This window comes from Aricia agestis, chromosome Z, assembly GCF_905147365.1.
Source record: "Aricia agestis chromosome Z, ilAriAges1.1, whole genome shotgun sequence".
Lineage (NCBI taxonomy): Eukaryota > Metazoa > Arthropoda > Insecta > Lepidoptera > Lycaenidae > Aricia > Aricia agestis.
Genome location: NC_056428.1, coordinates 5,038,975 through 5,066,397, shown reverse-complemented (window position 1 = coordinate 5,066,397; position 27,423 = coordinate 5,038,975). Strand labels below are relative to the sequence as shown.

The window sequence follows — 27,423 nt, the reverse complement described above, 5'->3', positions numbered from 1 at the left end:
CGCATCGCTGAAGCACGAACTTATTCACGATCCTAATTTAAATTACATAATATAATGTTTCGTCACTTTAAAATGTGCGTTAATAATGCATTTACGGGGATTTTATGGAGACTAAACAATAAACATATCAAAGAAGTCATCTAAAAAGCGATAAAAAATTACTTAGACTTGTGGACACCTGCAAGATAAAATATAGCGTTGCCGTTATTATATTATAGATATGCTTTAGAATAAACTAGTACCAGTAGGTACTAGTTTATTCTACAGTAGGTACAGTAGGTAAGTATACTAAATTACAGAATACAGTAACATAATGGCATCTTATATCAGGGTGGTTAGTCTTCGATTCTGCGTTAATTATTGGAGATGAGTCATTAAAGGGTTATTAAATATAACTTCATTGTTCATTATTTTCATTACAAATAGAATGACGTGTATTATGAAAATAATTGATAAAATAGGTCCAATATAATCAATACAGGAGATACGCGATAAGATACGAGTACTTAATCAATATCAATAATGTAATATATTTTGCTATTTCCTTCTCTCCGTTTATTATGACAGTACGTGTGTTTTTGCAAACGTTATAAAATGGAAAGTGTTTCGAGGCCAGAAGCAACCATCACCAAGAAACAATTTGCGAGAATTCACGAAAGAATTCAAAACAAATATGAAGAAATGCAGAAGAGACTTGAAAAATCAAAATCCATTGATATGTTGCAAAATGTGGGAGTAGATTTTGATTATAAAAATAATAAAAAATCAAGTGTATATGATACGAATGAGGTGGATGATGTTTTTGTGATGTCCAAGAATTCAAATGATAAACACGTCAATACAAACAATGCAAATAAATATAATGCTGTGTTTGAAGATGTTAAAGTTAAAGAAGCTATTATTACAAAATCTGTTTCGCTTCTAAGTTTAAACGACAAAGATAGTGACGGTGAAGATTTTGAAAATAATGTATTCAGGAATTCGTTCAAAACCAGCATTGAATCGTGAGTATATTTTATGTTCTTAAGATACACCTTTCACGCTCAATTTGATTTAAAACTGTACTTTTCAAACTTAAAAAAAATCATCAATCACTTATTTTGATAAAAATGTTGATAACTTATTTTTGAGGAAATTTCTCTGTCTATATAGTTAGCAGAGAAAAAAATACGATTTATAGAGTAGGTATTTGTACATTAAATCTCGATACCTTAACAGAGGTTTTTTAAATTTTGTTTAGTATCAGTTTCGAAGCTTAAATTTTACGAAACCAGCGACAGATCTAATTAAAAAATAATAATAACCTATTGACAAGATCCTTAAGTAAATATTTCGTTTAGGTATTTAAGTTTGTGTAATTTAAATTCAAAGAATGAGAAATATCAAGGAATAAAAACTTTTTTTACCTATTTATTTAACTTAATTTAATATAACTAGCTGTTTGACCGAGCTTTGCTCTCTTTTCTAGAAATGATTCCTAGCTAGATCGATTTATCGCCCCCGAAACCCCCTATATACTAAATTTCATGAAAATCGTTGGAGCCGATTACGAGATTCCAATTATATATATATATATATATATATATATATATATATATATATATATATATATATATATATATATATATATATATATATATATATATATATATATATATATATATATATATATATATATTATATACGTTTCTGCATAACATCAGATTTATATTGTTTATGCTACGAATTCTTTATTTAAGTTTATTTAATTTTTATTGCCTTCCCTATGGTCTTAAATCTTATTATAATCGCGCTTTTTACACAATGTACTATATTTACACATACACTACACACATATCAAAAATTATACTGCATCTTTGTCTCTCTCTTAAATATCGACTTATTTACGAAATACAGACGCCTAGCAGGCAGGTACAAAATTATATATCAATTATCAATATTTATTATTATACTTATGATTATCTATATGAAAATGGCTAGTTTTGATATTTTGAATGATATTGATACAATGGTTACACCCTGCCACATTATTGAATATCCGGAGCATTATGGTAAAGTCTTTACTAACAAACATAACTTGCAAATTTTGACGTTCAATATTAGGAGTCTACAACAAAATTTCGACAGGTTTATGGTGGCTTTTGCACGTTTTGGCATGCCTTTTGATATAATGGTCTTAACTGAGTGTTGGCTGCATGCTGGATCTATTATACCACAAATAAAAGGATATTTCTCTTATAGATCTAATCAATGCAATAATAGAGCCGGCGGCGTCGTTACTTATATAAATAACAAATGGTCACCTGAAGTTACAGAGCCCCAAATTGATGGAGCTGACTGTCTCTGTATTTCTGTTAAAAACAAATTTTCTGTTCTACCTATTTACAGGTCCCCATCTTTTACCAATTTGGATCCCTTTTTAAACTCTTTTGCAACTTCAGTCCTGTCCATTGTAAGTACCCCGTGCGTAGCGGTAGTAGGAGATATAAATATAAACATATGCTCAAATGGAACTACTCAGCTGGATGATGGAAGTAATCGATACCTCTGTCTATTAGCTGAATTAAATTTAGCACCCACAATCTCGGAACCAACACGAGCTAACTCTTGCCTAGATCACATAAACGTAACCTCTAAATTTCAGACTGAGTCAGTAATCTGTAAAACGGACATCACAGACCACGACATCGTTATCACTGGAATTACCTTAACTAGTCCGCGCTCTACAGAAAAAAAGCGGATGCATCTAAAAATTGACTCTCAATCAATTTCGGAAGACCTTGAAAATGTAGACTGGAGCGATGTTACTAAACTAAATATAGTAGATGATGCAGTTAATTTGTTCAGCAGCAAAATTTCAAGCATAATCGACAAACATTCAACTAACGTACCAATTAGTCGATCCAAATTTACTTTCAAGCCGTGGATGACACCGGGTCTTATTAGATGCTCGAAGCATAGAGATGCTCTGCATGCTAAATTGCGCGCTAATCCAAATGACCATATAACAAAACTTGTTTACACACGATACAGAAACTTCTATAACAACATTATTCGAAAACTAAAACAAAAACACGAAGAGTTGGAGCTAGATAAATATAAAAAGCACCCGAAAAAGCTTTGGGAAACAATTAAAAATATAACTCACACAAATAAAATCAAAAGGCATCCAGTAGAACTTACTGTAATTAAACCTAGCATATTGGATTCACTTGATCACTGTAATAACTTTTTTTCTAATATCGGTCAAAATCTAGCAAATAAGATACTTACAGTTAGCACGGAAAATGAAGCGTCACTTGCATCTAAAATTAAAATTAGCAACTCACCTACTCAGTCCCTTTTCTTCCAGCCCACAGATGAAAGTGAAGTGGATTCAATCATTAAAAACCTGAAAATGGATAGTGCTCCAGGCTTAGATGGAATTACCAACAAACTGCTAAAATCAATTAAAAGTCACATTATTATACCATTTACATTTATCTGCAACCTTAGTTTATCTGAAGGGTTTTTTTCTTAAATGTGGAAGACAGCAGCTGTTACACCGGTATACAAGAATGGTAGTAGATCAGATGCTAGTAATTACAGACCTATTTCTCTTCTGTGTTCATTTTCAAAAATTTTAGAAATAATTGTCCACAAACGCCTAGTTAGCTTTCTAGATAAAAATAATTTAATATCCGACAAACAATTCGGTTTTCGCGCATACAGGTCAACAGAAGATGCAGTAAAATTATTGACGCATATAGTTTCAGGACGTCTTGATGAGAAACGTTCATGTATTGGCGCATTTATAGACCTCGCTAAGGCGTTCGACACAATCTCCGTCAAAATCTTGTTGCGTAAGTTAGAATTAATGGGAATAAGAGGTAACGCCTTAGCCTGGTTCAACAGTTATTTAATTAATCGCAAACAATGTGTTAAAATTAACCATCATAGAAGCAATTTACAAAATATTAATTTTGGCATACCACAAGGGAGTATCTTAGGCCCTACACTCTTCATTTTATATATGAACGACATATTTAATATAAAACTCCACAAAACCGATATTATTTGTTACGCTGATGACACAGCAATTATTTTTTATGGAAATAATTGGGCTGAGGCAGTAAGCACGGCGGAAAATTCACTTAGGAAAATCGCTAGGTAGCTCCAAGATAACCTACTTACTCTGAGTATCCCCAAGTCTAAAATTCTATTCTTTCATAAAACAGGGGCATCAGCACCTCCTGTTAATCTTAATGTTACGGTACATACATGTCCTTTAAATAGTCAACAATGATTAGTAAAATGTAACTGTGAGCAACTAAAAAAAGCTACCTTCGTAAAATATTTAGGGGTCATGGTTGACGACAAATTAGACTTCCAGGAACATATTGTCAGCACATCTAAAAAGATCCGAAAGCTTATCTACATATGCAAAAACTTACGTACATCTGCCACTCTACACCTACTTAAAACCGTTTATATATCTATATGCCAGTCAGTGATATCATACTGCATACCAATATGGGGAGGTGCAGCAACCTCTAAAATGATTGTCCTGGAAAGAGCGCAGAGGTCAGTGCTTAAAGTAATTTTAAAAAAACCCATCTGGTATCCTACATCATGTGTATATAAAGATTCAGATGTACTCACAGTTCGTGCCATTTTTATACTTCAGGCTTGTGTTAAGGAGCATCATGCTTTTCTTAAATCCCCAAATTATGATGTACTACTTAAAAAAAGAACTTGGAAGCTGCCTCTACCACAAACTAACTCTAGTTTTTCAAGACGACTTAGTCCACATTTACACCCATTTATATACAATAATGTAAAACGAAAATGCGTCCTAGAAGATAGTTCATTAATAGAAGTAAAGAGAAAAGTTAAAAACTGGCTCAAAACTCTAGATTATCAAGAAAAAGAACAATTGCTACGAGAGATATATAGATAGACAACACACATACACACACACAGCGCGCACTTAAAACTTAAAATTTAAAATCTTTAATGAGTAGCCAGAGGCTCTTTTATTTGTTTTTCAAATTTTATACCTGTTTTTTTAATTTAAATCTTAACTAAACTATATGTCTAAAAGAAGGAAAATATATTGGTGATCTGCAGGACAGGCTCAGCCTAGTGCAGGCGCCAAAGTTATACAATATGTGTAAAGTCTGTTATTTATTGTCTTCGTAAGTTCATAATTATACAACTGTATTGTACTCCTAGATCATATTATAACTACACATAACTACACACTACACATTGTAACAGATGCTAAAAGTTTTAAATAAAGATTATTATATATATTATATATATTGCTCGTTTAAAGATATAAGATAATAGCTTCATATCATAAAAGATATCTTTTTTTTTTTTCTACAAATATTTTAAAACTACTATGAATCGCAGCGCGCATAGCAAATCGAATAGTCCGCCGCAGGCTTGTATGGAAACTTGAAATTAGGTGTAAATGCTCTTAAATATAAACTTTAAAAAAATCTACTTTTATAATATTATGTTCGGGTTCATTACACAGATATACACAATTTTCTCCTATCACAGGCTAACCGAAGGTGCTAAAGAAAGTGATGACTCTAACGAATTGCAAACTCCAACACCTAAATCTATACGCAAAAGAATCGGTTCACGTATAACAGCTGTTAAAAATAAAAGACAGGAAAAGAAAGAAAAGCGTGTGAAAGAAAAAAAAGACGTACGGGAAAAAGTGGAAAAGGTATTTTTGAAATCAGACAATCTTAATATTTAATAACTAATAATTAAAAAGATGTCCTTTTCATATACCTACTTAATGATAACAAATACAATAATTGTAGAACGATATTTCAATTTATCATTTTATGTGTAATTTTCAGTTTGTTCTTTCAAATTCAACAAAATTAGACTTGACTGGATTCGAAAAGAAAATCAAATGTGGAACGGTCACTGTTACTTTAATCGATGTATCTGGCTTTGAAGAAAATCCTGAAGAAAAACCAAGATCATTGATTTGTAGATTTAGGTTGGTGCAATATATAAAGTTATTTATATTTTTAGGAAATATAACGTAAACGAACGTACTAGATAAATCCAAAATATAATTAATGCTTGACAAAAAAACTGCTTAATTATCATTTGATGATGATAACTTAATATCTACAATATTGCTTTTACAGGCTAGGCAACGAAAAACGTAAGTCAAAGTTGGTAAAAAGTAACCAAAGTGTTGTAAAATTCCAGGAAATATTAAGTTTTGAACAATATGAAGATGACAATCATTTAGAGGTTGTATTATGGGATAGAGATAATCCTGTAGGCAGGTTAGTGAATACTAATCTTGAATACACTCGAAATGTTTATTTAAAATATATAATTGAAAACCTTTTTTAATTTCTAGATATTATGTAGTTTTTTTAAAGTGTTTGTATATTTTAAATTATGTAGGGATTGTACTATTTATTTGCTTTTTTATTTAACTGCAATGAATGAATAAAATGTACCGCTATATTCCTTTTAAAATAAATATATTATATGTAAATAAGATATTAATAATTATGGTTGGTTTCAGAACTGTGGTTGATTTAACGTTATTAAAAAAAGAAAAAACTCATAAATTGAAAAATACACTAGAAGACGAAGCAAAAAACATAAAAATTTTTATGCTTATCACAATTTCTGGATCGTGTTTAGCAAATACTTTGTATGACATTGATGAAAACAAATGTAGAGACATAATTTTAGCCTCGAGAAGAAAATATGTAAGTTTAAAATCATAATATAGGTATGTGCCATCAACATCAATATATAAATCCTTGTTTAAAATGATTATTAAATTATATTTCAGGCTTGGTATCGTCTTTGTGGAGAGTTTACAAAAGTTGGTCACCTGTGGATAGTTGTTTATGGAGCCAAAGGATTGTCATCACACGATTGTTACTGTGTTTTAAATTTAAACAACGAGAGTGTAAGAACTGTTACAGATTATAAAACAAATGCGCCTAGTTGGATGAAAATATTCTCGTTGTAAGTTTTCTTTCATTAAAACAAAGGTCATTTTAAATTTTCGTGGCTTATATTTTAGTCACGTATAACTTACTAACTTCTAATTCTCCATACTTTTTAGCGTCATCACTGACATTACCTCATCCTTGGAAGTTATTATTAACGATGAGAAGAAATGTGAGGAAGTAGGAAAAATCACTATACCACTTTTAGAGGTTGATTCAGGAAAGAAGAAATGGTATGCCCTAAAAGACGTCACCCAAACTCAAGCAGCAAAAGGTCAAAATGCGCGAATACTTCTTGAAATAAATATTTCTTGGAATTTGGTACGCTACTTATTATATTTCTGTAATTTACTACTTCAGAAACGTTTAGAATTTTAAACGGATTCTAAAAATCCCCAAATATAATAATTGAAAAAGTGGACATTCGTATTTAACTCATTAAATGAGTTAAATACACTTCACGTCCACTTTTTTTCAATCAATCAAATTCAATAGATACAGTATAAAATTATGTAATTGTAATACTTACTACCTACTCAAATTTTTATCTCGAAGGAAAACAAAATTCACTCATTTCCTTTTATACCATAAAACTAAACGAAGTCAAAGATTCAAGAACGATCAACGAACTTCTTACACAATATCGCAAGTCGGTAGAGCGTTAGTGCAGGTAATAAAAGTATCAAGTTTTTAGGTTAAGGCTGCCGTTAGAGTTGTTAATCTAAAGGAAGTTAATTATTTGCAAGCCGACGAAAAATTAGACAGGCACATATTCGCGAGGAACTTGTCAAGAGCCAAATCTGTTATTTCGTGGATATTGAATTTCTTGAAAATTTTCAAGTAAGTTTATTTTCTTTTCAAGATGCGTTTATGGCATATTTAACTTTATGTTATAGACCTAGTTTTCTATACAATGATTTATATTTTTAACTAGATAATATATTTATTTATTGCGTGTTCTTAAACAATGATATCTATTTAAAACTAAGCAAGAATCTTTGATTGTAATATTTATGATACTTTGATGATATAATTATTACTTTATCCATACTTTCAGAACATGCTTCCAGTGGGAATCTCGTAAAGTGAACATTACAGCGTTAGTAGTTTGGACACTTTTCTGGTCCTTCGGAAAAGTGTGGATGTCCCCACTTCTGCTACTCATACCATTTGTTGTCTATAATTATGAAAGAATATCATTTATCAGGAAGTGTAAGTTTAAAAAGAAAATGGCTACACTTTTAAAAACTTCCGCATAACTTAACGATGAATTATTGATTTTTAATTAAATTTTTCGCAGGGAAGAAAATAAATTCGGAAGAATTGGAAATCGAATCTAAATTGGATAAGGTAAATTCGAAACAAAATTAATCAGTTTCATTGATAAGCTCACTCGATTTTTCCAATAAAAGACTGCTACACAAAAAATCCTATTGTCTGCCCCTTTTATTGACTTTGGAAACTTCACCACGATTTACCGTTTCAGGATGAGAAAAGTTTGTCTCTTCGTCAGAGGCTAAACAGTTGGCAGGAAATGATACAAGTAGTCCAGAACTCTATCGGAAAATTCGCAAGTCTTGGTGAAAGCGTTAAAAAGTAAGTCTTGCGTTAGAATTTTGATGATTGAATGTCTTCACGATATAATAATAATATATTATTTTCATTTATCATCAAGCAATTGAAAAAAGCATCACATATTATCTACATACAAATGAGATTTTAAAACTAATTAATTAAAAATAATTTTAAAGAAAACGTCAGACCGTCACAACCGTCTATAGCCTTTCCCGTTTCTCATAGTATCTCCATACCGAATTTCATCTAAACGATTCAGCGGCTTAATCGTGAGGAGGTGACAGATAAACACACTTTCGTATAATTAAAATATTATGGGTTAGGATGAATACTCAATACCTAAGTTCTTTTTGTTTCAGCTTGTACAACTTCTCGGTGCCTTTCATCAGCTACTTGGCAATCTTCATTATAGTTCTGATTGCGTTCATTATGTATTTGATACCTTTCAACTATATTTGTATTGTTTGGGGTAAGTTTACACTTAGAGATTTATTAGCATACTATCTTATTATACTCTAAACGAAACTATATTGCATATTAATTATTATGAATACATGAGCCCGTGATAATCGGTTTCTAGAATACCAGTTCCATTTTTTTCATAAAAGGTACCTTACCTTACCTATCTCATCTAACCTTTTTTTCCATAAAATGGAAAAAGGTATTCGTACATATTTCATCCTTTCAAATTTTAAATTATTGTTGTAACTACGCGCAAAGCTCTGTCTTCCTACCGCTCGCGTGTTTCAATCATTACCATTAATTATTATAAATTCAAAAGAAAAATCTCATTTTTCCTTTTATTTCAGGGATTCATAAATTCACTCAAAAAATATTTAACCCCAACAGAATACCTCACAATGAAATAATGGATCTGATTTCGAGAGTACCAGACGATGAGGCTTTGGTGAGTAATTACTAATATTAAGAGAGAGAAACGGAATTAGTTGATTACACATTTTACAATATCTGCTGTCAAATGTATGTTGCTTACTTGTCTTGTTTCCTTATAGCTAATACGCAAATAATTATTTAAGCAATTACTTTTATGGCAATTACCAACTGTTATTGCAAAACATATTTTACTAAGTTATCCAATTGCCCTGATACTGAATTTTTTGACAATATCAGTTCACTGATATAAAAACATTATCTGTTTTTGCTTATTGAATTAGGCAGTACACAACACTCAGTAATAAACAAATAGCTAGCTAATAAACAAATATTATAACATCTTAAAACTACAATTTTGTTTAAACCGGCAATGACGTAAATTTTACTTAAAAATAATTTAAGTTATTTTTCAGGAAAAGAGAAAGGATATACCCCTGGACAATCTATCTGATGAAGATGACCTGTAGATCTGACGAAATTAAATGTGAGGATGTAATTATTATATTGATCTCTTGGAAGCAACCAAACGACCATGGTGGTTGGTGGATGTCTTTAGTGCGTTTTTATTGAGCAGCTTATTAAATAATAATAATCCGGTACATTATTAATAACAATTACTTCAAAAAATTGTTGAGTGCCTCTCTAAAACATGTAAGTTTTATTTTTCGTGTGAAGAAAATTCGTAGGCTACTTACTACTTACATTATGTATTTATAATTAAAGTAAATTTTTGTATATTAATGTTTATTTATTTTGAATTTTAAATAATTTTAGAATCATAATTTATCCTAGTACGCTTATCATCTATGAGTTAACGTCATTTTTAAGATTATCTATACTAAAAATAAATACAATAGGATTATTTCGCGTGTTACTTATCTATGTAACTTAACGATCTTATCTATAAAATAAATCACAGAGCGCAGTTTATTTTGCCACAATAACAATATAATATTGGCGCAAACCTTGACTTTCACAAGCATACAGCACGGCCACATTTCCAATCTCTTTCGGGGTTTTTTCTTGTTTCTCATATTGTAATTGCCAAAGAAACTAAGAAGTTTGCACTGTACCAAACCCTCACTCGAAAAATTCGAGTCGATTTATCTTTGGATAACCGAATATCCTTTAGACCATTATTTCCGATCCCAATCTTTCGAACTCGTCCGCGAAATAAATCATGTCTTTATGATCCAAAGCGGAATTTTGAAAGACAATGCGGAAAAAATTGACGAGTTCGCCTTGGGGCTGGTACGTGACCATCATGCATCCCTCCTTTATCATTCGCTCTTTTATCTTCGGCGCGACCTTATGCAGCCTTTCATTATAGTCTGGGTCGGTCTCACAGCCTCGCAGACATTTGGGAACGTACCAAAACATTACGTTCGTACATTCTGGTTTCTCAAGTACGATTCTGAAGCCGTTCCGCTGCTTTATGTGATCGAGGAAGTATTTCGCGTTGTCGAAAACTTTGTCTATGTGTTTCTCGAAACCGGAGTGCCCTTTCGCTTTCCACATGAACCAGAATTTGAGGACATCGGCTCTTCTGCCGCACTGGATGTGCTTGTCTCCTGTGTCGTAGGACGTGTCGTAGAATTTGTCCTTCTGGAAGAGATATGTCGCGTTCGACGAGTGGCATTCCTTTAGGATGGTCTTGTGCTTCGTCAAAAATGTGGAGCACTGCTGCGGCGCGGCTAGCAGCTTGTGGGGATTCCACGTCACAGAGTCGGCCCTGAAATAGAAAATTTATTATGAAATGCTTGTCATCTAAACAACCTAAAGTTAAAAGTAGAAAATGAAAAAAAATCAAGCTAACAAATCAAATTAGCGTACGTAATCGATTAGAAAACAATTATTCGTTCCAACGCCCTCCTAAAACACTACTACATACATTTCAATTCCTCGCAGAAGATGTTTATGTTTCTTGGACATCAAAGCTCCTCCGCCCCAGGCGGCGTCCACGTGCAACCACACCTTGTATTTTTTGCACACTTCAGCAATAGGTATAATAGGATCGAATGCCCCAAAAACTGTCGTTCCGGACGTCGCGGTGACCATAAAAGGCTTGCATCCGTCTTCTACTGCTGCTTTTATCTTCTGTTCTAGATCTTCAACGTCCATTTTGCCACATTTATCTGCTTTCACATTTATGCAATTCTCGCTGCCGATACCCATAAAACCGGCCATTTTTCTCGTGGAGTAGTGTGCCAGTTCGGATGTAAACATCACCAGTTTTGGCACAGCGTACACGCCTTTGGTCTGTAAAAAAAATAGAAATTATTAGATGTTGCCCACAAGTTTGTGAGGCTGACATTGCTTATGGCGCTTGAACCGTGCCTACACTTTTCCGAGTTGTAAATGAACTTTCCAGGGCTCGACGTACCATGTAGCAAAATTCAGGTTCAGCGATTTAAGCATGTAGGTAACAGACAGAGAAATACACTTTCGCATATATCCATACTAATAATAAGCGAAAGTGTGTCTGTCCGTCTGTCTGTCTGTTACCTCTTTACGCCCAAATCGCTGAAACGATTTTCCTGAAATTTAGTATGGAGAATGGAGATACATACTTTGAGTACCAGGAAAGGACATAGAAAACATTTTATCGTAGAAAAAAAACGGTTCTCGCGCGATTAACGATTTTTGGCGCAACGGAGTTGCGGGCGTCATCTAGTAAAAATATATAAGTAGGATAAAAGTTTGGATTACTATAACTATAGAATTGTTACTTCCTGCACAATAAAATGTGCAAAAACAAAAAAAAATTGCAATATGCGATAATAACGGTTTAGATCAAAGTAATTAACCTTTGATTGATAATGGAGTTAAGTGAAGGCCTTGTAGCACGCCATACGCTTACTTACAATCGCGAATAGGGTTAAGGCAACCAAATTTCCTGCTTATAATAATCTGCTTGTGTCTAACTTCCTATGGATACGCGTAATGCACGCACGAGGGCCTGATTATTACGATACTCGATTTATTCTTCCAATAGAATCAAAATCAGGGAAACGAAAATTAGATAGGTTTATTTTAAAAAAATATTCGACTTTTTATTAGGCTGCGTTTCCACTGAAGCGGAGCGGAGCTTAGCGCTGCCGAATTGACCAATCGTGCTATTCCAGAGGAATGACAGCGAAGCGGAGCGATGATTTCGAGCATGGTGATTGGTCAATTCGGCAGCGCTAAGCTCCGCTCCGCTTCAGTGGAAACGCAGCCTTAGGCCTGAAAAGCATGGGCGTACCGATTGGGGGCAGCTGCCCCCCCTGGATCATGTTGACGTCCCTACTAAGTATATTATCTAGTACTTCCATCTTTAAATAAAAAATAATGAAACGAATTTTTGCCATTTGTTTGCATACAATATTTTATATTTGTATACAATATTTTTACAACTAAAAATTATTAATTTTTTATTCTTTATAAACACCTAGCTTATAAAAAATCTGATTTGCCCCCACTGGCCCAGAACCTGGGTAATGCAGTTCCGGAGTAAAATGGATTTTACTCCGGAACTGCATCGAAATCATATTGACATCTGACACGGTAATATTAATGTTTGAACTTGCATTAAAATATATTCGAAATTCGAGGTATGGGAGGACATCAATGCTATTAACATTCATACTTCGATACAAACTGAACGAACAGTAGCATTTTTTCTCCCTAATATTTACATGTAATATTCGGGAGCCCTAGAACATTTTTTTTTTATTACTATCAAGCTAGTTTTTTGTGAGTAGTTTTCATTTTGATAAGACAAACAACATTTTTATCTGCGAAAAATGTTGAAAGTGGTAGCTTACAGAGATAGAAAGGATTTCATACTTTGGTTTGATGGCCCTAAAATATGGATTGTTCTATATTTTGTAGGACAATGTGACTCTTCTGGTTAGGGTTCCGTTTTAGGATACCGTAGTTAACCCATTTTGTTGATTACAGAACTCTAAAATGGAACCCTAACCAACTGATTTTTTGTATATTGGTAGGTTAATAGATATAATATAACTAGCTGTTGCCCGCGACTTCGTCCGCGTGGACTTCAGTTTACAGCGCGCGGTGTCAACTAAATTGGTGTCAAATTTTGTTGACGCCGCGCGAAAAATTATCTTGATACTAATAAAAAAAAAATTCTAGGGCGACTTCAATCGACTATAAAGATCGCGAGGAAATCGAAATATTATATTTTTAGCGTTTTCCACGTGCATTCCCGTTAAGGCGAGGTCTTATCTCAATCCAAACGATAAGCTTGCACACAACGCAATAACATTCATTTTAGTCTAGCATAAATTTGTAATTTCTGGGGCGGATCTTCTCTATTTTTCATGTGTTTTTTAAATATCTTTCAAAATAACATTCAGTTCAGACCTTTTTAAAATAGGTTTAACCTTTTTAATTAACAATTTATTAAAACAAAATGTAAGTTATTCTTGTTAATACTTATATTTCGATGTCAAAGAGTTTTGTCGGAGGTGAGTTTCTAAATTAATTACAGCGAAAGTATTATTTTTATTAAAATGTTTATGGCTTAAATCCTTTTAAATATTGTGCTCTATATATCATATTTTTTACATTTCGTTGTTATATTGGAACTAGGTAAATCGGGTGTCAAGAAATAACAACATTTTTTCACCTCGCCTTAACGAAACTTTCGTTGGCGGTTTGTTTTTCAATTACCGGTTTAATTGGTAGGGATTATTGAAATTGGTTCATCGGGAAAGCGGATTACAATGTCAGTACGTCTGCACTCTGCACCGATTTTGTGCTTTACATGGCTTATTTTGTTTGTATCGAAGTTAATTAACGTCATGCATTTCTTTAGGAGTCGAGTTTGGTTGCAGGGTCGCAATAGGGTCAACACGAGAGGGTCACGATTTTGGGTTTATAGCCTACTAGATGACGCCTTTGCGCTAAAATTCGCGCGGGAACCGTACATTTTTCCGGGGTAAAAAGTAAGTATATCCTTTCCCGGAACCCAAAGTATTTTCATACTATATTTCATCAAAATCGGTTTAGCGGTTTGGACGAGAAGAGGTAACATACAGTCAAACAAACACATATTTTAGTTTGGATAGGGAATAATTTATTTAATTTATTATTAAAAGTAATAATATAAAAAATGTTTAATTTCTGAGTAGATTTTAAGAAAATACTTTCAGAATGTTAATATTAGCAGCTACCACCGGTTCGGGAACTATCCCGGCGAGAAGAACCGGCGTAAGAAACTCGCACGGGGCCCACTTTTTTTACAAAAAAAAGTGAGGTAAAAAATTTAATCTTTTAAAACAAAATTTACAAATAACCTAACCTAACATACATAAATCATGTTTTACGGCTGTGATGACTGATGACTGATGAGAAATCCCGAAATTTATTTTTTATCTTGTTTATCTGAATTGAGGTACTTACACTAATGTAGACTCTGTGCTTTTTTTAAGCTTGCTTGCTAAGGTCTTGGCCTTAATATCCTCATAAGAATAAACACACACAGCTATAATGCGGCAAGTACTTGCAAAAACATACCTTGATTTCCGGATGCATAAAATATCTCGCGCAGCTGATAGCGTATCCGTTGGCTATGGAGCCACCGGGACAGAAGATCCCGTCTCCATCCCCATCCCTATACCCCACTATGCTCCTCATCTCCCGGAGAACCTCCTCCTCCATCAGGGTGAAGACTGGCGCCACCTCGAAGGTGTACACGCTGGGGTTGAGGGCATCCGTCAGCCATTGCCCGATGAGCCCGTAAGGGTCGACGGATGAGAACAGCTGGTTGACAAAGTATGGATGTGCAGTATTCACTGAATACCGCGCTACCTACGAATAAATAAACATTAAGGGTGGGTCGCACGGTGCACCAGAGGCGTGGTTAAGGTTAAAGTTAAAGTTATGGTTATAGCTAAGGCTAACTTTAACTTTAACCTTAACTTTGACCACAGATTTGGTCAGATGACAGCTGGTCCGACAAGGCTTGAAATGAACGTGGGCGGGGGCGCTGCTGGTAAAGGAGAACTGTCAAAAATTGCGTCTTTGTATGATGACAGCGTTAGTTCCTTTTTTTCGCCATGTTCATTCAAAGCCTTGTCGAGCTTGAGGTTATGGTTAAATATGGCGTCCATTTTTGACTTTAACCAAAGATTTGATATTTTGCATTTTAATTATAGTTACAGTTATAGCTAAAGTAAGTTGGTGCAACCCACCCTAAGGGCCTGTTTCACCACTTTCTGATAACTTTATCAGAAATAATAGCCTATTCGGCACTTGCCGAATAGGCTATTAACAACTTTTTTGACAGATTCTCCATACTGTCAAGTTAAGTGGTGGATAGCCTATTCGGCACTTATCAGGAAGTGGTGAAACAGGCGCTAAATATTATAAACTAGCTGTTGCCCGCGACTTCGTCCGCGTGGACTTTAGTTCATAGTTGTTACCGTACATCGATTGAGTCGTTTACGCGCAAATCAGAAAAGTATAATATTGTGTGGGAACCGCACATTTTCCCGGGAAAAAAACATTCCTTGTTCCAGATTCAAATTAGCATCTCCAATCTCCATGCCATATTTCATCAAAATAGATTAAATAGTTACTATATTTTTAATATTAGATACTACTATATTATAATTATTAGTTACTATATTATAAATATTTATAACAGACTCAAATAAAACTAGCTCAGCAGTCTAGAAAAAGGACTTCTCTTCACAATCACTACATAATCTTCTAATAATTTTTCCCCTCATTCCCCTTTGTCCCCTTTAATCATTAAAACTACGCAAAGGATTTCGATGCGGTTTTTACATAGAGTGATTAAAGAGGAAGGTTTATAGTGGAGAAATACTGTTAATTGTGGGGTTTCTAATGTGATGTCGTAAATAATTAATTTTTTTCCGCTTACATTGCAAACGCAGGCTGAACCCTAGCAGATTTATCAAAATGTACCAAGTATTGTACACTATAAAAAGGTTTACAGAAAACTCCGCGATGATATATTATGTCTATCTCTTATGGATATCCCACAATAACAGTTTTTGTCAGTTACTTTTAACTTTAATATTTATATTAGATTTTAACCAATACAGCAATAATCCTTACTCAATTAAATACTTTAAATACATTATTGATTGAATATAGATCTATGTTATGGCCCTTTACAGTATATGATTTTTAATGAATATTTCGAAGAATTGCGGGGCCAATGCGGGCCACGGGTAGGAATGAATATTATAATTAAAAACTACTGAATCGATTTCAATCATTTCTTCAGTGAGTGACATAGGCTATAAATTTATATTTTACACCCGTGCGAAGCCGGGGCGGGTCGCTAGTATTAAAATATTACAATGTAATTTAACCATACATTATGAATGTAGGTACGTAATAAAAATAACAAGGCAGTATTAATTTGGAAGGCTGTGCCTATACGCCTTGAAGAATATTCTCATGCTTAACATAGCAAAAATCAGCATACAACATAAAGTTATTATTACAAAATTACTAACGTAACAAAAGAAAAATCGTATTATCCTAATCAAAAGTCTCAAAAATTAAAAATATATAAATAATTAATTACACATTTTTTACAATTAAACGTACTTAATATTTTTAATTTTAATGACAGGCCGATATAATTATGCAAAATGTAAGTACAGCTGTTCCAGGCGTTAGGTACCTATAGTCTATACTATTATTTCAGGTAACATCATATCATTATTTTTAATTAATTGCCTTTTATAAACTTGTTAGAGTTTGTTGAACTGAAACTTTAAATTTTATTTTATCAAACGCTCTTGAAGTCCCGGAAGAAAAAATAAAGAAATGCTTTTAAAGTTTTCCGAGAAGGTGAGAAATACAAAAAAGGAAACAACTTGAGAAGTTAAAAGTCTTGAGAAGTTTTATTTTGTTATGTTTTTTAGCACTTAGTTTGTATAAAGGCCGAAACTCTTTGGAAAATATTAATGAGTTCCCAATCGAAAACAACATTAATAAAATAATTTCATATTTTGAAACAAGAGTACAAAATTGGGCTACAATACTTTTGTAAATTGTTACGTTAAGTTACGCAGTTAATAAAATGTTACGTCTTGTACTTGCAGCACTTGCATTAGAATGAACTAAACAATGTATCATTAAAATTAAACTTTTTGGTATTTATTACAATGATATTCTATGTTACTAACGTAACTAGATTGGAAGTTTACGGTAGCAACGCGTTGCCACTTCGAAGATGCCTGCAGGCATATCTCACATACATAATGACATAACGAATATATGACTTGACATTGTCTTTTGAACAAAAAAGTGGTTACGCATTTCTGAGAATCTTTTGTAAGACATTGCTACTCTAGTATTTTAGAAACTCATTGATTTATTATTAGTGGTAAGAGAACTTTTTTAAATTGCAAAAAAGCTTTCATATGTAAAATTGTAAAAAAATCTTTCGCTTTGCGTAATGATTGTAAAAGAAACGTCCAAAAAACTCACATCAGCCATTAGCACCAAAAGTTGTTCGTGCGAAACCGGACCCTCCCTGGGTTTCAGGTCGATACACTTCCTGATATCATCCGGAGCTGCCCATTCCACCACCCTGGACGTCCTGGTGGACCTTCCGAAGACCACCCTCTCCACCAACAAATCCACGGCACGCCGAATAAAGTCCTCATGCTTGGATCTCTCTGGCAGGCTTTGGAAATGATCTTCAACTTTTACCTCCGCTGCAAAGATTGTTGAATCGGCAGGCATTTTTTCAACTATTAAATAATTCTATTGTTATTAAATAATACTATTATTATAAAATATTATTATTTTAGCAGCGGCCGGCCGTCGCCATGAGTGAATCGTTTTGACCAATCACTGAACCTGCGCGGGACTTATATACTTCATTAAGACCACTTCACTCGTAAGGTTATTCTATTATAAATAATTAACAATTAAGTATCGGGCATTGGTTTCTCATCATCAGCAATGCTAGACCACTCTTTTTATATGCGAAAATTGCAGTCGTCTGTGCATAATGTCTAAGTGGTGAATTTTATGCAAAAATAAGTGCTTCTCATTTTTGCTAATACGTCTCAAAACTCGTTAGTGTGTATGTGTCAAATAATACTCTGTTATGTATATTAATGGTACACTGCTTTACGTGAATGTGCTAATTATTTATTGCTTAAAACTTAGATTAAACTTTTTCTTAAAAATAAAAGTGATCTACTTTTAGCTTTAACATTTTATTGTTGCTTTAAAAGTGTCGAAATTAGAGTTAGTTATAGGAATCGAAATTCAACTTTTTCGAAGTAGGTGGAGAACATAATCAGCCTTTTAATAAAATGTCTAAGTAGAGCAAAACGATAATAATTTAAATTATAACTAGAAATCAATTAGTGACGCACGTATTTCATGAAAAAAATCATTGTCTTAGCCTTCAATCAGGTTTTTGTTTCTCCATAGCCTGGCCTTTGTTAGTTGACTGATCAGCCGACAATATTGGCAAAAAAAATATGATACTTAATTGAAAAATTTAGGAACTAGTTTACATAATATTTCATGCCTTTCCCCTTCGTTCCCTTTCCAATAATAGTCTAGTGATAGGGTTTTGTGATTAGTGACTTTTCCCTCAGACTTTTAAGATGATAACGGAATAGTTTTATTTTTAAATAAGTTTTAAGTAAGTAAACAATAAAGCTTTTAAAAATTAGGAGCAAACACTGCATCATCGTATTGTCGCTTACATATTACACATTACAGAGTACCTAATACATAATAGTATACCGGAGGGTACACAACAATTTAACTTACATTTTCGCCATAAATTATATTTTAATACTAAACTCATTGTTAATTTTTAAACACTGTAGCTATTTTTCCTGAATATTTAACTATGCATTAGTAAAGTACCTAGCACTTAACACTATTCTACTACCATGCAAAAAATTCCCGGAGTCCCATGCAAAACCTATGCGAAAACTTTCCAGTGTCGCATGCAAAAAGTCCCTATTCCCTAATCACTAGACAGTTGATTCATTTAATACAGCTTAAGAAGTTTTAAAATTGTTTACTGACGAACGCGCTTATGCGGAAATCAGAATTTAGCAGGTACGGTTGACAAAGTTGCAGTAAGACCTGTATGGCTAAAATGGTCACATTTAGCAATTCCTCTCAATCAATTCAGCAAATGAATTGTCAAAACTGTCAAACTGACAAATGTCAAATCAGTACAGAAATACAGAAATGATTTGCAAGCAGAGTTGCATTTTGCGATTTTAGAAAAATGAATCATGTTATGATTCATAATATCGTGATTCTTCAAAGCGACCATTTTAGCCCCGCTGAAGCCTGAAGACATGAATTCTTCAACAGAGCGGCTGTTTAGAAGAGTTCCCAACGTTATGAAGTACAAACTTGGCAGTTGGGTTCCATCCAAACGGACGTACTTATGTATTTTTTGGAGCGATGACCGGCCATTTGGCTAATCATATTACTATACGTAGGTACCGTCAATGCCTTATGAATCGTACACAAGTTAGTAACTTTACTAAAAAACCTTTGCGTTAATAAATGGTTAAGTACCGTCTTTTCTATTATTTTAGGTATTGTATACTATGTGTATGTGTATGTGTTTGAGTAGCAAACAAAGTTTTAAAAGTGGTCGAAGAATCTCGCTGATTGTAGACCTACCTAGTCACAGAACACTAATACCATAACCTAGTACCTTTGCGACCAATTTTTGTCAGTATAAAACATGAAGGAAATTAGGAAATACCTGGGAATACCTACCTAAACAATCCAGTTTCTTCGATTATAAAGCTATTTTAATTATTATGGGTTATAATAATATCATTACTTACTTCCAAGTAAAACCTATTTTTTACTTACTATATTTAACACCTGTACGTTTACATCAAAATCCCGAAGACGAGGAAAATCTACAAGGAAAATAAAAAACTCACCGGGGGTCCCACATCTATCTATCATTACCTATTTTATATTGACACGCGGAAAATATACTTAGATCATTTTACCATAGGGTGACTCAACCGATTGCAAATTAATTATAATAATAATAATAATAATAATACCTAGATAGGTAGTATGAGTAGGTCTTAAAAATCTAAGTACTTACTTAAGTAAAACAATAAGATAAAAGATGTTCCCTGCAACTTAGTTTTGATGCAAGTTCGTTATTTACGTGGAAAATTTTCATTTTTCCACGTGAGAAGTAGAATAATTATTTTTATGTCCTTTCTTGGGACTTAAAGCGTCGGCATGCCCATTTAAACCATTAGCGGTTTCAGCATAAAATGTAATAGACAGTATACTTATTACAAGTATTGTCTAGTAGGTACTAGAGACGGATTATGATTCTATTGTCATCTACGAATAATAAAAACTAAGGAATCGTAACTCCCATACTATAACCACAATAGACATAAGGACCAGTAGTTCGACTGCAAAGAGACGGACAGGTTTCAATATCTGTCAAATTCGTCGGGTGGGAATAGGATAGGATTAGGATTATAATTAATGTCTCGCGCTGGCTGATATAATTTATTTTTAAATATTTAAAATAAAGATTTCAAAATTGTATTCTGACAATTTTAATCGCATGTGCCAAAACACAAATAACAATACGACCAAAGAGGAACACGTCCAGCGAATATGTCATAGTTTTAAATTCGTAGGTAACAATTTAACAACCCTAGCGACGATTTTCGTCATAATACGTCAAAATTAAAAATTTCAACATCAGTTCTAAGTCGACATACTCTATCATTCTGTCTACTCTGCTATAACCATTTTAAATTTGGTTCCTTTTGATCTGTCATGTAACGTCAGCCTAGTAGCGCTCAAGGTCACCTAAATATTGCAAATGTATTGAAATGTGTACGGTACCTAAGGTACTTACACTTTTTTGACAAGTATTGTTGAGCATGTTTTTTGACGGAGTTACTTTTCCTTAGTTTTTATTATTCGTAGATTGTCATTATATAATAAAAAAAAACTGTGGCTAATGTGAGCGAAGACCATTATTCAAGACAATAATACTAAATTTAGGAACACCAGCCTCTGTTTACGTACCAATTTGATCTAAATTGTTTAATTCCTCAATCAGACCCCTCTTTAAACAGGGCTCCACATTTATTTCATTACCAATTCAACCGTACAGGCTAATTTGATTTCATTGCCAATGTCATATCAATTAGATTTGCTGCGTATTTTGCCTAAGCTAAGCTTTAACAAATAGATAAACGTACTGTAGCATTGTGACATCATGTAATGCAAATTTATTGCAATCTACCAGCTTAGTTTGCGTGCTATCTCCGAGAAATTCAGATCCAAGAAGTATGTACGATTGCGGGTTTTTTTACTTTGTCTTTGTGATGCAAAAATGCCCTCCGCGCCCAACTCATATTTTTTTATAAAAATATTATGAAATGATTATTATGTTAATCAGTACTAGTAACGCTTGCAGTTAATAGCTATTTAAATAATTTTATAATAATTATTATTATTATTTCAGGTAATTGTACTATCAATGAAGTTGATTCCTAGGCAGATGGGAGACCAGCTACGTAGTTTGGTCGCGTTACGTCAAACCCAGCCGACAGATCACAATAATTAACATCAAATAGACATGATCCGACCAAAAGGAATCAATTTCCTCAATGGTACTTTATCCATGATACTAATCCATACTAATATTATAAATGTGAAAGTGTGTCTGTCTGTCTGTTTGTTACCTCTTCACGCCCAAACCGCTGAACCGATTTTGCTCGGCATGGATATACTTTTGAGTCCCGGGAAAGGACATAGGATACTTTTTATCCCGGAAAAATGTACGGTTCCCGCGCGATAAACTAATTTTGGTGCAACGGAGTTGCAGGTGTCATCTAGTAGGTACTTTATAAAAATAAAGTGTACACGAAAATACTTTATTTCAAACTACCCGGTGAACCTCGTATTACAACTCTCTCCCAATATAAACCCCCCCTGGGCTTCCACGAATGTATATTTTTCAGAACCAAAATCAGCCAAATCCGCCGCTTCTGCTTGGCTGCTTTGACTTTTACTTAGACTTTGACTAGACTTTAGGGCCAACCTACACGTACCACAACCACACCACGTAGCAACGACAAAATGCCGTCAAGCAGGCCCAGATCCAGGGGGGGGGCGAGAGGGTGCACTTGCCCCGGGCGACAAAGATTGGGGGGCGGCCGGAGGCCACCTCTCAATCTATTGCCGCTTTCTTCACCGCCGCGTGCACCGTCAACGTTGTTTCGTAGAATTCTATCTGTTGCTAAAAGACTTGGAGGCGTCCCTTGTCGCCAGGGACCTCGGCTTGACTTCTCACCACCGCCACTTCAATTCAACAAAGTTTCGTAGAACTCGTTCTGCGGTTAAAACCTATGTGACCATGAAAATTATCACCTATTTTTGCTTGGATTGGATGCAAATTGGGATTCTGCTCCCCCCTTTTTAAAACGTAGATCCGGGTCTGACTACGTGTGAATGGTGTCGCTTTAACTCGCTACAGCTTTTTGTAGTTGCGTTGTGGTACCGACAAAATGTCGACGTGGTTGCGACTTGCGTTGTCGCCAGTACCTAGTTGCGATGTGGATAAACGTACGAAAGAAACGGAGGGGGAGGAAGAGCGTGGGCGGCGCGGTGTGCTCGCAGTGCGCACTGTCATTGCATCGACACAATGTGGTCGCCCACTAGTTCCGTTCGCCTGTATAATATAGTTGCGACATGGTCGGTATCACACAAGTGGTTGACAACGACTGCAAAAATATGTGGTACCTACAGTTTGTAAAAAAATCATGAAATTAAAAAGTGGCAACATCGTAGTGTCATCCCTTTTTTCTTAGATTGATTTGAAAGGGATGACACTACGATGTTGCCACTTTTTAATTTCATGACTTTTTTGACAGACTGTACGTGTGAATATAGTCCAGTTCATTTACAATACGAAATATACGCCCGACCACGTAGTGTGCTTGTAGTGTGGTTGTGGTACATGTCGGTTGGCCCATAGTAAAAGAATGATGAAAATTATTGTAAGAAGAATATTGTTTTCTTGCCTTATTTTACTTGACACTGGCCATGGTTTAAAAAAACCGAGCGCTGAGAAGTAGAAGTTAATAAAAAAAAACAGATGTCACTGTCAAGTCGTCACAAAATATCACGATTTGTTGACAAATGTCATGTTCAACAACGTGCGTCTTCGTGTTACTTTTACATTTTAAATATATATAAAAAGCACTTTTTTAGACTGGGATTTAGTATTTTCGACATTATTATTCATTAAACCATCTAAAAATGTCTGACGGCCAATTTAGTGATTATGAAGAGGACATAACCAAAAAAGTTAAATCTGTGCGGGTAAGAATCTATTCTTTCGTTTTTATTTGCTTACGACTTTCTTTCTGAGTAAATTCATATCTTTTTTACCAAATAAAAACGTTTTACAGTTTTAAACTGAGTAACAATACGTAAATGTGTATGCAAAGTGTATCTAACCTGCTAGTCCTTGTAGTTTGCAGAACTTCCAGTTTACAAAATAGGAGAACCTAAAAAAGACGACGATGATAATGAGGATGATGATATTGACTCGGACGACTACTTTTATGACTCCGATGATCCCACACAAAATACGAAAAAGAATAATGTCAATGCACAAAACCCCACAACCAAAGTTACATCATACCAGCCCAGTGAAAAGCTATTCAAAAAGTATATAAACAAAATAAACATACAGCAATATGAACCCATAGTAAATGATAAAACTGAAAAGTTCATGGATTTGAATGATCGGAAGACAGAAATGATGAAATTCAGAGTGAAAGATAAACACGATCGGGCTACCGCTGAGCAGGTAATGGATCCTCGTACTAAAATGATTCTTTTCAAGCTATTAAATAGGGGGATCATTAATGAAATAAATGGCTGTATATCCACAGGCAAAGAGGCAAATGTTTACCATGCCATATCCAAGGATGACAAAGAATATGCCGTTAAGATATTCAAAACATCCATTCTAGTTTTTAAAGACAGAGACAAATATGTATCCGGTGAATACAGATTTCGCAACGGATACTGCAGGTCTAATCCTCGTAAAATGGTTCGTACTTGGGCTGAAAAGGAACTGAGAAATCTCCACAGGCTTTACAATGCAGGTATAAATGTACCAGAACCCATTATATTACGAAGCCACATACTCGTCATGGCCTTCATGGGTGAAAACGGATGGCCGTCACCCAAACTCAAGGATGTTGAAATCTCGCAATCTACAGCAAGATCTTTGTACAGAGATTGCATCACTATGATGTGGAAAATGTTTAACATCTGTAAACTGGTGCATGCAGATCTTTCGGAATTCAATATTCTGTACCACAGGGGAAATATTGTTATAATTGATGTGTCTCAATCTGTTGAACACGACCATCCACACGCCTACGAATTTTTGAGGAAAGATTGCACTAACATTTCCGACTTCTTCCGAAAAAAAGGTGTAGCTACGTTGACAGTCAAGGAGTTATTCGATTTTATAACCGATGCATCAATCACTGTAAACAATTTAGAGGAATGTATGGAGAAACTGTCGGAGAAAGTGGCCTCAAGGGATTTTGAAGAAATGACAGCTAAAGAACAGATTGAGGAGGAAGCTTTCAAAAGAATATTTATTCCTAAGAGATTGACTGAGGTAATTATATAACTTACAAATTTTAATAAATTTTTCACAAAACTTTAATTCTTCTTGAAAGACAAGTATATATTTTTTTTATAGTAATTAAGAATATAAAACATTTTTAATCATGATTATAATTTGCTTGTCATGATAACTATTAACTACTAAGTGGTACTTACATTGCATTCTGGCAATAAAGACGTTAATTTACTGCTAATTCCTCCTAACTATAGGTGCTTTTTTACAGGAGAAGGAAAAAACAATTAATTCTTCAAGTTTTATTTACATAATTTCACTGTAATATCTAATGAAATGATTACAATAATACTTATCATTTTATTAATTGCGATTTAAATAATATCACATTGAAGATGAGAAGTAAATTTTTATTGATGAATTTATTATGATTTCAGGTTATAAATTACGAAAGAGATATAAACAAAGCGAAAGAGGGTGATACAGATGATTTGGCGTACAAGAAAATTGCTGGATTCAATGAAGACCTCACCGGGACAGTGGATGTGCCAGATATCTTGCAAGAGGACAAAATATCTGATAGCGACAGCTGTTCCAGTTCAGACGAGGATGATGATGAGAAAAGTGAGTTCTTTATTTACTAGTAGATGACGCCCGCAACTCTGTTGCGCCAAAATTTGTTTATCGCGCGGAAACCGTACATTTTTACGGGATGGAAAGTATCCTTGCCCTTTCCCAGGACTCCTGAACGCCAAATTTCAGCTAAATCACCGGTTTAGGTGTGAAGAGGTAACAGATAGACAGACAGACAGCTGACAGACACTTTCGCATTTATAATATTTGTAAGTAAAGTATGGATTAAATGTTGCTTTCAGATCTCCTAGCGCATAAATATTATTGCGCGGTAATTGTATATTTTTCCGCATTAGTATCCTTGGTCATGTTGTGGTCTACTTTTTGTTTATGCCAAATATCATCAAAATCGGCCAGGAGCCGATTTTCGAGGCCTATTCTCAAACCAAGAAGCTAACAAACTTTTTTTCTAGTAATTATTATGTAGTTCTAGATTGGGCTAGCTTACCCTGTGCTACCCTAATTTGAATTGCTGTCTTTTGCTGAAAACTGTATGTGATGAGTTTGCGTATGAGATTGATAACCATGGCCTACCCAGGTCCTGGGCCAGGGGGGGGGCAAAATACCCAGGTTCTGGGCCAGGGGGGGCAAATTACCCAGATTCTGGGCCAGGGGGGGCAAATCAGATTTTTATAAGCTAGGTGTTTATAAAGAATAAAAAATTTATAATTTTTAGTTGTAAAAATATTGTATTGCAAACAAATGGCAAAAATTCGTTTTCTTAATTTTTGATTTTTATAGATAAAAGTACTAAATAGTATACTTAGTAGGGACGTCGACATGATCCAGGGGGGGGGGGCAGCTGCCCGCCCCTCGGTACGCCCATGTTGATAGCAATTGAAATACACAGAGCTGTAATTTTTTTAATTTTTTTTGCTAATAGTCAATAAGTAAGTACTTAATAATTTTTAATAAGTATTTTAATTATTATACTTTCCAGAGGCAAAATTCGTAAACAGTGCCAGACCGAGGGATGAGTCACCAGACAGTAAAAAGGCAAGAAAAAAAGCAGTGAAAGAAGAGAAAGCTGAAAAGAGGAAAACAAAAACAAAGAAACACATCAAGAAACGAAGAGACAAAGGTTCTAGTAAGAAATAGTATGTATATTTTGTTTATAGACTGTACATAAAACAACTCATGTTTTTCCTAAGAGAAAATATATTATTATATTATTTTACTAGATGATCTAGATGATTGGTGAGCTTTGTATCACTTCCCTGCCAATATAAAAATTCCCTGGATTTCCATGACAAGACTAAATTAATTTGCTATATCAGTTCAGTCATTTTCGAGTTTTAGCGAGATTAACTTTAAAATCATCTTTTTATTTATTTAAGGTCATAAGTAAAAACATAATATTTGTAAGACATTTTATTACTGAGTTGTAATTAATTGACATTTTACAATTTTCCTACAATAAATACAAAATGCTTCACTAATCACTTTCAAAGTCACATCACTGGCAATTTACAAAATAGGCAAAGTATGCCTGGTAAAATTCTTTAAGTACATGCACTTAACAGAACTGATTCTCTAAAACCCTCTTTACACGTAACAATAGAACTGCACAGTTTGGTCACAGTGAAGATGTATAGAATATCTAGAAAACTTTTGTATGAATGTTCAGACAGGCTAAGCATGAACTTGGACATTTTTCATAATGAACTGGGAGAT

At 34.1% G+C, this 27,423-nt stretch overlaps 3 protein-coding genes across 3 annotated transcripts; 2 read left to right on the top strand and 1 right to left on the bottom strand.

The window, feature by feature from the left end:
• The first annotated feature begins 441 nt into the window (after positions 1 to 441).
• On the top strand, positions 442 to 10,135 carry LOC121739281 (multiple C2 and transmembrane domain-containing protein-like). The gene is made up of 14 exons (XM_042131648.1): positions 442 to 1,004; positions 5,551 to 5,722; positions 5,862 to 6,007; positions 6,162 to 6,305; positions 6,554 to 6,743; positions 6,830 to 7,008; positions 7,109 to 7,313; positions 7,687 to 7,832; positions 8,050 to 8,204; positions 8,293 to 8,342; positions 8,479 to 8,588; positions 8,927 to 9,036; positions 9,377 to 9,474; positions 9,875 to 10,135. The coding sequence occupies exons 1-14, from the start codon at positions 595 to 597 to the stop codon at positions 9,926 to 9,928; spliced, it is 2,169 nt and encodes a 722-aa protein (XP_041987582.1). The 5' UTR covers positions 442 to 594; the 3' UTR covers positions 9,929 to 10,135.
• A 92-nt stretch (positions 10,136 to 10,227) lies between these two features.
• LOC121739165 (cysteine sulfinic acid decarboxylase) lies at positions 10,228 to 18,287 on the bottom strand. The gene is made up of 4 exons (XM_042131508.1): positions 17,943 to 18,287; positions 14,985 to 15,278; positions 11,353 to 11,720; positions 10,228 to 11,193 (listed from the first exon to the last, which is right to left on the bottom strand). Exons 1-4 carry the CDS (start codon positions 18,198 to 18,200, stop codon positions 10,590 to 10,592), a joined length of 1,524 nt encoding a protein of 507 aa, XP_041987442.1. The 5' UTR covers positions 18,201 to 18,287; the 3' UTR covers positions 10,228 to 10,589.
• Positions 18,288 to 23,647: 5,360 nt separating this feature from the next.
• On the top strand, positions 23,648 to 26,940 carry LOC121739064 (serine/threonine-protein kinase RIO1). The gene is made up of 4 exons (XM_042131376.1): positions 23,648 to 23,834; positions 23,989 to 25,155; positions 25,554 to 25,740; positions 26,690 to 26,940. Exons 1-4 carry the CDS (start codon positions 23,772 to 23,774, stop codon positions 26,845 to 26,847), a joined length of 1,575 nt encoding a protein of 524 aa, XP_041987310.1. The 5' UTR covers positions 23,648 to 23,771; the 3' UTR covers positions 26,848 to 26,940.
• Positions 26,941 to 27,423: the final 483 nt, after the last annotated feature.

Excerpts from the sequence above, each read along its gene's own strand:
- LOC121739281 (XM_042131648.1), top strand. The coding sequence starts at position 595 with ATGGAAAGTGTTTCGAGGCCAGAAGCAACCATCACCAAGAAACAATTT. Across the intron at positions 8,205-8,292 it reads AATATCATTTATCAGGAAGT|GGAAGAAAATAAATTCGGAA; the intron begins GTAAGTTTAAAA and ends AATTTTTCGCAG. Across the intron at positions 9,037-9,376 it reads CTATATTTGTATTGTTTGGG|GGATTCATAAATTCACTCAA; the intron begins GTAAGTTTACAC and ends CTTTTATTTCAG.
- LOC121739165 (XM_042131508.1), bottom strand. The coding sequence starts at position 18,200 with ATGCCTGCCGATTCAACAATCTTTGCAGCGGAGGTAAAAGTTGAAGAT. Across the intron at positions 11,721-14,984 it reads TTATGCATCCGGAAATCAAG|ACCAAAGGCGTGTACGCTGT; the intron begins GTATGTTTTTGC and ends TTTTTTTTACAG. Across the intron at positions 11,194-11,352 it reads CTTCTGCGAGGAATTGAAAT|GGCCGACTCTGTGACGTGGA; the intron begins GTATGTAGTAGT and ends TTTCTATTTCAG.
- LOC121739064 (XM_042131376.1), top strand. The coding sequence starts at position 23,772 with ATGTCTGACGGCCAATTTAGTGATTATGAAGAGGACATAACCAAAAAA. Across the intron at positions 23,835-23,988 it reads AAAAAGTTAAATCTGTGCGG|TTTGCAGAACTTCCAGTTTA; the intron begins GTAAGAATCTAT and ends TAGTCCTTGTAG. Across the intron at positions 25,156-25,553 it reads TTCCTAAGAGATTGACTGAG|GTTATAAATTACGAAAGAGA; the intron begins GTAATTATATAA and ends TTATGATTTCAG.